The 12,458-nt window shown below is 40.7% G+C and overlaps 1 protein-coding gene and 1 non-coding gene across 2 annotated transcripts in view; one reads left to right on the forward strand and one right to left on the reverse strand.

Moving 5' to 3' along the window:
- The window catches only part of Dnah5 (dynein axonemal heavy chain 5), a 232,159-nt gene that overhangs the window by 4,983 nt on the left and 214,718 nt on the right, over nt 1–12,458 (forward strand). The window contains 2 exon segments of the mRNA XM_036206930.1: nt 4,518–4,652; nt 7,209–7,293. Of these exon segments, the coding sequence (XP_036062823.1) occupies nt 4,518–4,652; nt 7,209–7,293 (220 nt within the window).
- On the reverse strand, nt 10,569–10,675 carry LOC118596605. Its single transcript, XR_004946715.1, has one exon. It is a non-coding gene; the product is annotated as a U6 spliceosomal RNA (small nuclear RNA).

Below are 12,458 nucleotides of genomic sequence, written 5' to 3' on the forward strand. Positions count from 1 at the left end.
TAAAAATAGAATAATTAGTGTTCTGTTTTAGGGACCAATCTCTCTTTTCTCCATATTTTCTTCCCCTCTGGAATCTTGTAAAATCAGGTCATGGAGTAGTATGTTGCCATGGTGGAATCTTATTTAGGATCCTGCCTTCTTTGCAAGCCTTCAGTTCTACTGAATCTTGAATCCTCTGCCTCTGTCCCTTTTATTTCTTAGTTGGCTTCTGTGCATCTGCTGTTTGTTTTGTTGCTGGTTGACCCCCAAGCTCTCAAGCTGTTAAAACATTTACTACAAACTCCGAGAGATCACTTTGAGAAAAGTGTTCTGTGTCTCCCTGCCAGGAAGGTAGAAAATAGTTGAAAAAAAATTGGCATCTTCCTGGTTTTAGTGACTTTGGAAAATACACTTCCATGGTCTTCTACTTGACATTTATGGAACGTATACTTTATGTCAAGACCTTTTTAGAGAAACAGCAAGAAAATAGCTAGACTGCTTATTTTATTTATTTTTTAAACCACAATCTGTACTCTTCCCCTCAAGCTGTTCCCAGCCAGTCCTGCAGGATAAGAGAGATGAGTGTCAACTCCACAGGGTTGGCAGTGAGCAGCAGGCCTCCCTCCTGTCTCCTCCCTGCCACCCTGTGTTCCTTTGTTCCTCTGCCCTCCTCTCTTCAGGTCTGTGTAGAGCAGGATGGGTTCAGTGCTGGCGATTTTCCTGCCTTGTTCTCTACAGAGCTCCAGGATGCAGGTGTATGCCTCTTACCTTCCTCATTACCTTTCAGTTTCCTGAAATCCTCAGCACTTTCATCTTTACTTTCTTGTCAATCTTTTGTATCTTCAAAAGTTCTTTCTTCACTCTAAATTCTTCTTAAGTAGTACAATGTCTCTTTTCCATTACGGCAAAGTTTCTGGAAAGAATAGCCTGTGTTTAGCTTGTTTTTCTTTTTCCCCAACCACCCATTTCTCAAGCATGCATTCATTTGCTTTTTGTCTCCCAGTGAAAATTTTCCAACAGTAGTATCATTGTATCACCCATTGATGCATTATAAACCACATGAAAGCTTGAGAGCCCAAAGCAGCAACAATCATCTCTCTTGGTTCTGTGACTGGACTCAGCTGCATAGCTCTGTGGCACATGACCTTGGCTAAAATGCAGAGGCAAAAGCTGAAGTTATCTAATGGCTGGCCCGGGAAATTTTACCATATCACTTTTGCGAAACAGCTGTGAGATGCTGCAACTGTCTTGTCAACATAGTCCCTACAGACATTCTAGTTAGTGGGAGCAATCATCTATGGCACCAGTGCTGCTGGCCACTAGCCGTGCTTGATCGATGATATTGTCTCCTGCGTCCACATTGCTGCACATTCTCTACCACCTCTTTTTGCACTTCATTCCCTCCCTGAGCAAAGGTTTTCACTTCCTTGTCTCTTCCTCTTCACAATCTTTGTTGGAAAGTTGTTATTTTTTCCCGGCAGATGTATTTACTTTATGAGTATTTTTGTCTACAAGTATGTAATGTACTACATGCGTGCCTGCTGCCCACAGAGGCCAGAAGAGGACATCAAGATTCCCTGGACCTGGAGTTACAGATGGTTGTGAGCTGTCATGTGGGTTCTGGCAACCAAACCCAGGTCCTCAGCAAGAGCAGCAGCAAGTGCTTTTAACTTGGGAATCATCTCTCTAGCTCCTTTGTTGGAAAATCCTATTTGCAACTGTCGTCTTAACTTTAATTATTCACTTGGTAAACATTTATTGAATAGCCATGATGCTGGATGAAAGTGCTGCTGATTCAGTTAGTTTTTTTTTAAATTAGTGTATGTGTGTGTTTATGTAGTGTATTTGATGTGTGTGTATGATACATTGTGTGTGTGTGTGTGTGTGTGTGTGTGTGTGTGTGTGTGTGTGTGTGAGAATGTGGGTATGCCCATACCACAACATGTATGTGGAGGTCAGAGGACAACTTTCCCGAGTAGATGGATGTTCTCTTTTCTTGAATTGTAGGCATGTGAGCCAACTCGCCAGCCTTGCACAGTACACGTTTCTCCCACTGAGCCATCTTACTTGTCTCACATTTAATTTTACAGTTCCTGTTTTTCACAATCACTACAGATAACACATCTATTGTGGTTTTATGTCAGTAATCTTACGTTTTGCACATGTCTGTGACCATGTGTGTGTGTGCCTATTTATGTGTCTATGGTAATCCTCAGTGGGATGTGATGTTTTTCCCCACAGGAGATGTTTGGCAGTGTCAGGAGACATTTTTGATTCCTGTGTCTTGATGGTGGGGTGTGGTGGGGGACTTCCGGCATCTTTGAAGTAGAGAACCAGATGGCTCCTGACTGGTATAGAGAGATACTTCATAAGAATGGTCTGGCCTATAATGCCTGTTGTGTTGGATTGGGAGTCTATTCCAATTTCTCTTTGTGAGATGAGTTTGCCTTGAATGATACACACACGTTCCCAATGATTGATCTGTCTCTTTTACCTGTGTATTGATTCACCTTAACCTAGACGGTCCAAAAGCCTACTAGTGGTGGTGCACAATTCCCTCCTCCTGATACAATCGCAGAGGCTGGGACTGTGGAGATCCATTTGCCTGTCTCTAGGTTGTATCAGTACATTCTACTCTCCACACTGATGCCAGGACTGTTGTGTGATATTTTGTTTGTGTTCTGACAAATAAAACTTGCTTGAAGATCAGAGGGCAGAGCTAGCCACTAGTTAACCATAGAGACTAGGCATTGGTGGCTCACACCTTTAATCCCAGCACTTGGGAGGAGGAAGCAGGAAGATCAAGAGTTCAAGGCCACCCTGGGTTACATGAGCTTGATCTGGTCTAAAAGAGAAACAGAGCAGGCGGTGGGGGTGCGTGCCTTTGATCCCAGCACATGGGAGGCTCAAGCCTTTGATCCCAGCACTAGGGAGGTAGAAATAGGAATATAAGGTGGGTGGAGACAGGATCTGCCCATTCAGTCTGAGGATTCATAGAGACAGGATTGCTTGCCTCCCCACTTAGGTCTGAGGATTCATAGAGGTAGGAAATTACCGTGGCTGCTCTGCTTCTCTGATCTTTCAGATTTCACCCTCAATATTTGATTCCAGGTTTTTTATTGTAAAGACTAATTAGAATTGCGCTTCACAGGATGGTGGAGCTTTGGTACTGCAGAGAGATGGCTAACATCTATCTATCTCTCTTTATTCGAAGCTCATCAGTGATTCCCTGTGGATTCTAGATAATGTTTGAACTTTTCAATGTGTCCAATACAATATTTTACCTTGTGACTTCTTTCTCATCTCCCATTGTGTTCTTAGTCTGTTAGTTGGCCACCCTGGATGTCTGTGTTTCCAGAAGGTGCTGTGATTTCTCATTCCTCTCACTTTGCAGGTGCAGAAATGTTTTCCATCCTAGAGAGTGATGTCAACCCAAGGCTCTGGCTGTTTTCTCCTGAAAGCTTTGCTATTATCCCTACCCTCTCCCTCTTTAATTTAGACTTGGATAGTCCTTTCTTATTCCTTCTCTGAAGATCCCTGTCTTCTGGGACCCGCAAATTTGATTTTTCACCAAACTTTTATGCCATTTATAGAATTTAAATTTTCTACTCATACCCTGACAATAAGACGATGTGCTTTTTTGAGGTTACTGGTAGTGTTTACTGCTGCAGTACTGGCACATATAGAAATTTAATAATTGTTTATCAAAAGGGACAGTTTTCCTTCTTCTGCTATGAGTTACTGATTGACATGAAAGGTCAATCAGTGCTTATTAAGGAATGGACTGGAATCTGAGTGTGTACTAATGGTGAAATAGTTGAATGAATTATGGTATACCCATAATTAAAATTTTGTAGCTATTATACAAGTTCTGAAAAAAAGTCTGTATTAAACTTAAGTAACCCTGATGCATTAAGGGAGAAATGCATGAAGAATTTTTAAATCATGATACAAACATAGACATGTGCACATATTTGCATATGTTATATGAGCAAAGAGTATGGAAGGGTGAGCATTAAGCTGCAAACCCTAGTTACACTGAGTGTTCCTCACTATTGTAATTACCAACTAATAGTCAAAAGCATGAGTGGTAGTAGTCAGAAATTAAATCCAAGACTAGATATAAATCTATAAATAGTAAAGAGATAAGAATATTACTTCATGGCTAAGAAAAATGATTCCAAAAATGGGATTTCATTTTTTGTATTATCTGTTAAATTTTCTTATGTGTGTGGAAATAAGCCTGTAATGACAGAAAAAAAATGTTAACAGTAATAATTTATTAATGGCAGATGAGGTTTATGGCTTCTCTTTGTTTGTCTGTATTGTGAAACTTCAGAACAATGGCCACACCTTATTTGTATAAGAGAAATAAATTTATTTCTAAAAATAGAGGAGAGTCCATAAAAAGCGGCACCATTAAGCTGGTTGTTACGCGGATCCCGAAGACTCGAAAACCACAATTGTGTGAAATTGTTATAAAATGAACCATCTGACAACAGCAGTTGCATTGCAACATTTTCATTCCTTTCTTTTAGCAACGGCTGAAGGAAGAGAAGGAGGCCAAGAGGGCTCGTCTGGATGGGAGGCATGGCTATCTGTTTGCAATTGTGGCTTCCTGTTTGGACCTGAGCAAACTCGAAGTGGAAGATGCTCTTCTTGAGGGTAATCAGGTAGTAAGCTTTTGTGTCCTCACCATCCAGTGGCAAGAACCTATGCTGTGCCATTGAAGTGGTGCCAGCCTAATGGGCGGGGCCTGTGCTGGGGTAGGCAGGATAGACTCAGGACTCCCCAGCTCTCCAGGTTGAATAATGGCACTAACAGTCATCATTGAGTTCCACTGTTTGATGACGATGCCCATGTCTCTTTATAGCCAATGAGGCTGAGCTCTTTTCAAGCTGCTGATTTATGTATATATGTAGGTAAACATATATGTATGTACTTATTTATAAGATGTATTTATTTTTATTGTTTAAAATTTTTTGTACATGTATGTAATTTGTTTTAATTAAGTCCACCCCCATTCCATCCTCCCTTTGAGTTCCTCCCCTGTCCTCCCACCATTATCTCTTGATTTTTTTTTAATCCACTGAGTTTACTTAGTGCTGCCAGTGTGTGCCTGGGTGTGGAACCATCTATTGAAGGTGCCTCTCAGGGAACTTAAAGAAAATTCACTCTTCTTCTCTCAGCAGCCATCAGTCACAGTAGGTCTTAGCTACAGGTGAGACTTTCTAATCACCTCTCCATTCCATGCTGGGATTTTGTCTGGCCTGAGCCTGCACAGATCTTGTGCATACGATCATAGCTGTTGTGAGTTCATAAGTATATATGCCCCATTGTTCCATGAAAATATGGTTTCTTTGTAGTTATTCACTCTCCTGGCTCTTATAATCTTTCCATCCATTCCTCTGTGATGATCCGAGTCTTGCACGAAGGCAGTAGAATAGAGAGGTATTTACTTCTTTACTTATTGGTCCTATTCTAGGTTTGACTACTGGACTGTGCCATGCTTTTCTGACTGTGGCTTTGATTTGGCATCTGCAATTGGTTTCTTCTGTTCCTAACTTTGATTTCTCTGATACAATTTTTTCCCCAAAATTTGGGATGATGTGTGTTTGATGATTTGACCTTGATAGGGAAGGTCAAATCAATGATAAAGTAGAGTTTCCTGTGAGTGAGAAAGTTACTTTGCCTGCCTAAAACACCTGATTGGTCTAATAAAGAGCTGAATGGCCAATAGCTAGGCATGAGAGAGAAATAGTTGGGTCTGCTAGGCAGAGAAAATAAGAAGAGAAAAGGAAGAGGAGAATGAGGAATGAGAAAAGAAGGGGAGGAGGATGTCAGGGGTTAGTCACCCAGCCACCCAGCCAGCCATGGAGTAAGAAGGAAAGAAAGATATATAGAATAAAGAAACATAAAAAGCCTAGAGGCAAAACATTAAAGAGAAATGGGATAATTTAAGTTAGAAAAGTTGGCTAGAAACAAGCCAAGCTAAGGCCAGGCATTTATAAGTAAGAATAAGTCTCCATGTATTTATTTGGGAGTTGGGTGGTAGGCCCCCAAAGAGTAAAATTAAGAACCAACTACAATCTATCTATCATCTGTCTCTTTCTCTCTCTCTTGTATGTATGTATGTATGTATGTATGTATGTATGTATGTATGTATGTATGTAAGTATCTATCTATCTATCTATCTATCTATCTATCTATCTATCTATCTATCTGTTGCTATCATCTATCTACCTTCCTATCCATCTATTAGTCATCTGTCTGCCTTATTTATTTTGTGTGTGTGTGTGTGTGTGTGTGTGTGTGTGTGTGTGTGCACATGTGATAAGGGTGCATCCATGCACAATGCAAATGTGGAGGTCAGATTTTGGGGCTTAGGTGCCTTCCATCTTTTGTCTGAGACAAGTTTTCTTGTTGGCCTAGGATTTACCATGTGGCCTGCAAGCTTCCATGTATCCCCTTGTCTTCACCTTCCACATGGCTGTCCCTGAGGTTAGAATCGTGTGTCACTGTAATGGGCTTCTTATGAGAGAGTTCTGAGGATCCAAACTCAGATCCATATGCTTCAGAGGCAAGTGCTTTACACACTGAGCCATCCCCCAGTCTACCCTTCCTCTTCTTTAGAATATGAATCTAAACCATGGTGTGGACTCTTTGCAAGAAGTGCTTCTGTTGGGATCAGGCCATGTATCAGATAGATGTGTACTGGCCCTCATGGATGGGACCAAGTGCCTGGTGGCTTCTGAAATAATACTTGGCAGCTATCTATGTTCTCAAAGCAGCATTAGAAGATTATTGCATTTAAATATTAATTGTCTCCAGTATGCTAACTATGTTTTGAAGTTTTGCTTTCTCTTTCTAACTTGCAATTTACTAAACATTAAACATTCATTTTTATTTATGTCTACCTTCAACAGCTTAATGCTTTGAGGAGTTAGCAAAAATGGAAGAATGAGTCTTTGTCAAATATACATATGTAGCAAATATTTCTATGATCAGTGAAATTACTTCTTTAAATTGAGTGCTTACTATGGTGAAACACTGGTTGTTATTTATTTATTTTTTTTTAATGTTAGGAAAATACTCCATCTCTAGGAGATGCATCAGGTACTGTACTGTTTGAATAAGAAGATGGTAATTAATTGATTTGCTATGCCATCAGTACTGATTTAAATGTGTTTTCTAATTTAAAACAAAAATGTTACCTTGCTTTCTTCCAGATTGAAAGAATTGATCAGCTTTTTCTTGCTGGAGGACTCCGTCATCTCATGTTTTACTATCAGGATGTCGAGGGAGCAGAAGCAGGTATTGATACTTGACATGGCAGCCTAGAAACGTCATTAAATTCATCTGAGAGTAGGAAAAAGAAGAAAGGTAACAGAGGACTAAACAAGTATCTTATGCCTTGGTGTATTAGGGCTGTGTTGTGTACTATTTTTGTGGTGTGTATGTGTGGTGCATGTGTGTTGCATATGTGTATATGATATCCTTATGTTGTATATGTATGATGCCTATGTGTGTGTGATATTTTTGTGGTGTGTATGTGTGGTATGTGTATGTAGTATATGTGTGTGATGTCCTTGTAGTGTTTGTGTATATGTGATATATATATATATATATATATATATATATATATACACACATATATACACACACACATATATATATGTAAATATGTGTGTGTGTGTGTGTGTGTGTGTGTGTGTGTGTGTGTGTGTGTGTGTATGTGATATCCCTGTAGTATGTATGTATGGTGTGTGTACAGTGTATGTGTGTGGCCCTGTGGAAGGGTGTTTGTTTTCTTCTTCAGGTTAGAGCATGGAGAATGGTAGTCAGCCTAGGTGTTCTAATTGTTTCCTCTTCCTTTTGATTTGTCATGCCAGCAATTGGGGGACAATCAGGCAGATTTTGTTCTGATACTTACCTTTCTTATGTGACAGTTCCTTCTGTGTAACCACAGTCTAAAACTTCTTGCAGGCATTGGATTTTTAACACAGGAATTCTTTTCAATAAGCATAGCATTAACTTCCTTCAGTTAAGTACCACATTATGTTCATCTTCTGCTGGCTTTGGAGGAAAAGTGTGATGTTGAATGATGAATTTAATAATTGCACTTAAGGAAACATACACCTTTGTATGAATTCAACTGCCTGTATCCCATTATGCTTTGTAAATTAATTAATCCCAAATGCAGTTTTACCTCCCTCCTCTCTTTCCAGTCCCTCCCCCAACTCCTTCTTCTGTTCTCATCCCCCCAATCCACTTCTTCTTCTTTTCTATTTAGGAAAAGGCAGGTATCTCAGAGTAACAACAAAACACGGCATATCAAGTTGTGGTAAGACTAAGTACCTCCCATGTATTAAGGCTGGGCAAGGTGGCCCAGTATGAGGAGTAGGGTCCCAAAAACCTATATAAGAGTTGGAGGCAGGCTCTTTTTCCAGTTATGAGTCCCTTGAGGGGACTAAGTTACACAACTGTAACATATATGCAGAATGCCTAGGTCTGTTCCATATGGCTTCCTTGGTTGTAGATTCAGTCTCTGTGAGCCCCAGTGAGCCCAGCTTAGTTGATTCTGTGAGTTTTCTTGTGGTGTCCTTGACCCCTCTGGCTCGTACAAGCCTTTCTTCCCCTCTTCTGCAGGATTCCCTGAACTCTGCCTAATGTTTGTTGGGGGTCTGCCTCTGTCTCCATCAGTTGGTGGGTGGTACCTCTTTGATGACAATTGGGCGAGGCACCAGTCCGGTCACAGGAGATGACCAGTTCAGGCTACATTACCTAATACTGCTAGAAGCCTTATCTGGGGCCATCCTTGTAGATTCCTGGGCTATTTCCTCACCCTGAAATGCATCTCCTTTCAGTACTCTCTCTCTCTATCCACCTCAACCCAATCGCTCATGTGCCCATCACCACCCATCCTCAGCTCACTCACAAAATCTCTTCTATTTCTCTTTCCTAGGGAGATCCAGGTGTCCCCCCAACCATGAGCCCTCCTTGTTACCTAGTCTCTCTGGGTCTGTGGAATGTGGCATAGTTATCCTTTATTTTACAACTAATATCCACTTACGAACTTTCCTCTTAGCACTGTTTTCATTGTGTCCCATAAGTTTGGGTTGTACTTTCCTTCTCATTGAATTACAGGAAGTCTCTAACATCTTATTTCTTCATTGACCTAATGTTAACTCAGTAAAGAATTGTTCAGTTTCTATGAGTCTGTAGGTTTTCTGTTTTTGTTGAAATCCAACTTTAATCCATGGTGGTCTGATAAGATACAGGGAGTAATTTTCTTTTTCTTTTCCTTTTTCTTTTTTTGTATCTGTCAAAACTTGCTTTGTAGCTGAGTGTATGGTCAATTTTGCAGAACGTTCCACGTGGTGCTGAGAAGAAGGTATATTCTTTTGTGTTTGGTGAAATGTTCTGTAAGTATCTGTTACATCCATTTGAGCCATAACATCTGTTAGATCCATTATTTCTCTGTTTAGTTTCTGTCTGGATGACCTGTCTGTTGGTGAGAGTGGGATGTTAAAGTTTTCCACTGTTATTGTGTGAGGTTTGATATGTGATTTAAGCTTTAGTAATGTTTCTTTTACAAATGTAGGTGTCCTTACATTTGGGGCATAGATGTTCAGAATTGAGGCATCATCTTGGTGGATTTTTAAAAAAATTTTTTCTCCCTTTTTATTTATTGTATTTGTGTTTTAATTTTACACATCAGCCATGGGTTCCCCTGTTGTGCCCCCTCCCACCCCCAGCCCCACCTTCCCCCCAGCCCCTCCCCTCCATTCCCATCTCCTCCAGGGCCAAGACTCCCCTGGGGATTCAATTCAACCTGGTGGATTCAGTCCAGACAGGTCCTGTCCCCTCCTTCCAGGCTGAGCAAAGTGTCCCTGTGTAAGCCCAAGGTTCCAAACAGCCAGCTCATATACTAAGGATAGTTTTGGTTGGAAGTCTATTTTGTTATATATTAGGATAGCTACACCAGCTTGCTTCTTGGTCCATTTGATTGGAAAATCTTTTTCTTACCATTTACTCTGAGATAATGTCTACCTTTGATGTTGAAGTGTATTTCTTGTATGCAGCAGAATGATGGATCCTGTTTCCATATCCATTCCATTAACCTGTATCATTTTATTGGTGAAATGAGTCCACAGACATTGAGGGATATTAATGACCAATGATTGTTAATTCCTGCTATTTTTTTTGTTGTTGTTGGTGTGTGTGTGTGTGTGTGTGTGTGTGTGTGTGTGTGTGTGTGTGTGTTTGTTTGTTTGTGTTTCCTTTCATTGGTTTTTGCTGGTGTGAGATTATCTATTGCTTGTGTTTTTATGGTTCCTGGGTTGGAGTTTTCCTTCTAGTACCTTCTGTAGGGCTGGGTTTGTAGATAGATATTGTTTAAATTTGACTTTGTCATGAAATATCTTTTTTTTTTTTCATTTATGGTGACTGACAGTTTTGCTGGGTATAGTAATTTGGGCTGGTATCCCTGGTCTCTTAGACTCTTTAGGGTATTAGTCCAGGCCCTTCTGGATTTTAGGGTCTCCATTGAGAACTTGCATGTGATTCTATTAGGTCTGCCTTTATATAAAAATATGGAATGCTTTCCGGATTTGTGTGCCATCCTTGTGCAGTGGCCATGCTAATTTTCTCTGCATTGTTCTAATTTTAGTATATATGCTGTCAAAGTGAGCTCTCCATTTTGGTTGAAATTAGATAAATATCAGTTTAAGGCCAAAGAAGGAGCATGACCAAATACATTATGCTTATACTATTGTATTCATCCTTGTAAGACTTTTGAAAATTGGAAGTAGTTATCGACCTTGTCAGGTAGCGTGAAAATGCTTCTTTGTTTCACAGAGAAGTTGTCTGTGGATAGAGACAGAGTAGATTCTTCGATTGATAAAGTACTTGTCACCTCTTATCCCCAGAGCCCACGTTAAAAAACAAAACAAGGGCTGGAGAGATGGCTCAGAGGTTAAGAGCACCGACTGCTCTTCCAGAGGTCTTGTGTTCAATTCCCAGCAACCACATGATGGCTCACAACCATCTGTAATGAGATCTGGTGCCCTCTTCTGTATACATAATAAAATAAATAAATCTTAAAACAAAACAAAACAAAACAAAACTTGGTATAGACTGTGCCTATAATTTCATCACTGGGAGGGCAAAACCAGGAAGATTCCTGGAGCTCATTGGCCAGCAAGTCTAGGCAGTTAGTGAGTTCTAGGTTCAATGAAAGATCCTGACATACAAACGTAAGAGCAATTAATTCATTAAGAATTATGAACACACTCAGTGTCAACCTCTATCATGTGTGTCCATATACACATATGCACATTTAAACACACACACACACGCATGCACACACACACACACACACACACACACACGCATGCACACACACATGCACACATGTGCACACACATACATACAAATTAATTATGTGTGAAAATCTTGAATAGCTGATATTTCTTTAGTTATAAATTTAATTTTTTTTTTAAATTGAGACAGAGTTTCTCTGCATAACAACTCTGGTTGCCCTGGAACTTGCTTTGTAGACCAGGCTGGTCTACAAACTCACAGAGAGCCGCCTGCCTCTGCCTCCCGAGTACTGGGATTAAAGGCATGCGCTGCCACCGCCCAGCTTAAATTTGATTTCCCCCACAAAATGCTTATTACATTTTGAATAAAAAGAATCCAAAAGAGTAAAAACAGAAGTTTTGATTTCCATCTCAGATTGCAGAACTTGAGTTACACCAGGAAGCATCACCTTCAGCCACAACCATGACCAGGAAATTGCCTGTTCCCTATAAATTGCACAAGACGAGAAGGGCTCACAGCACCTCAACATATAAGCAAGATTTTTTTTTTGTTTCTCTCTCATTCTCCTTTTTAATTTTTTCAGCATGGATAGTTCTTCTGACCTTGGAGTAAGAATCAGCCCCTGAATGTCTTTACTAGACATTCTTAGGAAAAATTCTTACGGTCATTTCAAATTGAAAATGACCACTTGACCAAAACTAGTTGGTCAGAAGTGGGGTGAACGCACCGTTCTCTGCACTCACTCTCTCCTTTCTCTGACCCTCATCTGGAGCCCCCGAGGGTTTCCACTTGTGGCATGAGAGGCACTCATGATTCTCCTTTGCTGCATCCTCCACTCCAATTCAGCTCAGGTAAATCACAGTGTCTGTGTCAGGGCTGAGGCCAGGTACAGACAAAAAGTGAGACTGAGAGGGAAGTTTACACTTGACTGCTGCTGTTGGGCTCTCTGAGCTCATGCTCTTGTGGCCATGGTGAGTCCCCTGTGGGGCAGGGTCTACATAGCCCACAGTGGTGTGCTGTCCCTATATAACAGCAGCCCTCTGCCTTGGTGTTTCACAGCGGATGCCAGCTGGATTCCATCTGCTTTGTGTGCTCCCAGTATGCCTCTTGAGCACGTGGCTCCATGCTGGTTCTCTTCACAGAAGTTGCCCCAT

The sequence above is a fragment of the Onychomys torridus genome, chromosome 15, assembly GCF_903995425.1.
Source record: "Onychomys torridus chromosome 15, mOncTor1.1, whole genome shotgun sequence".
Classification (NCBI taxonomy): domain Eukaryota; kingdom Metazoa; phylum Chordata; class Mammalia; order Rodentia; family Cricetidae; genus Onychomys; species Onychomys torridus.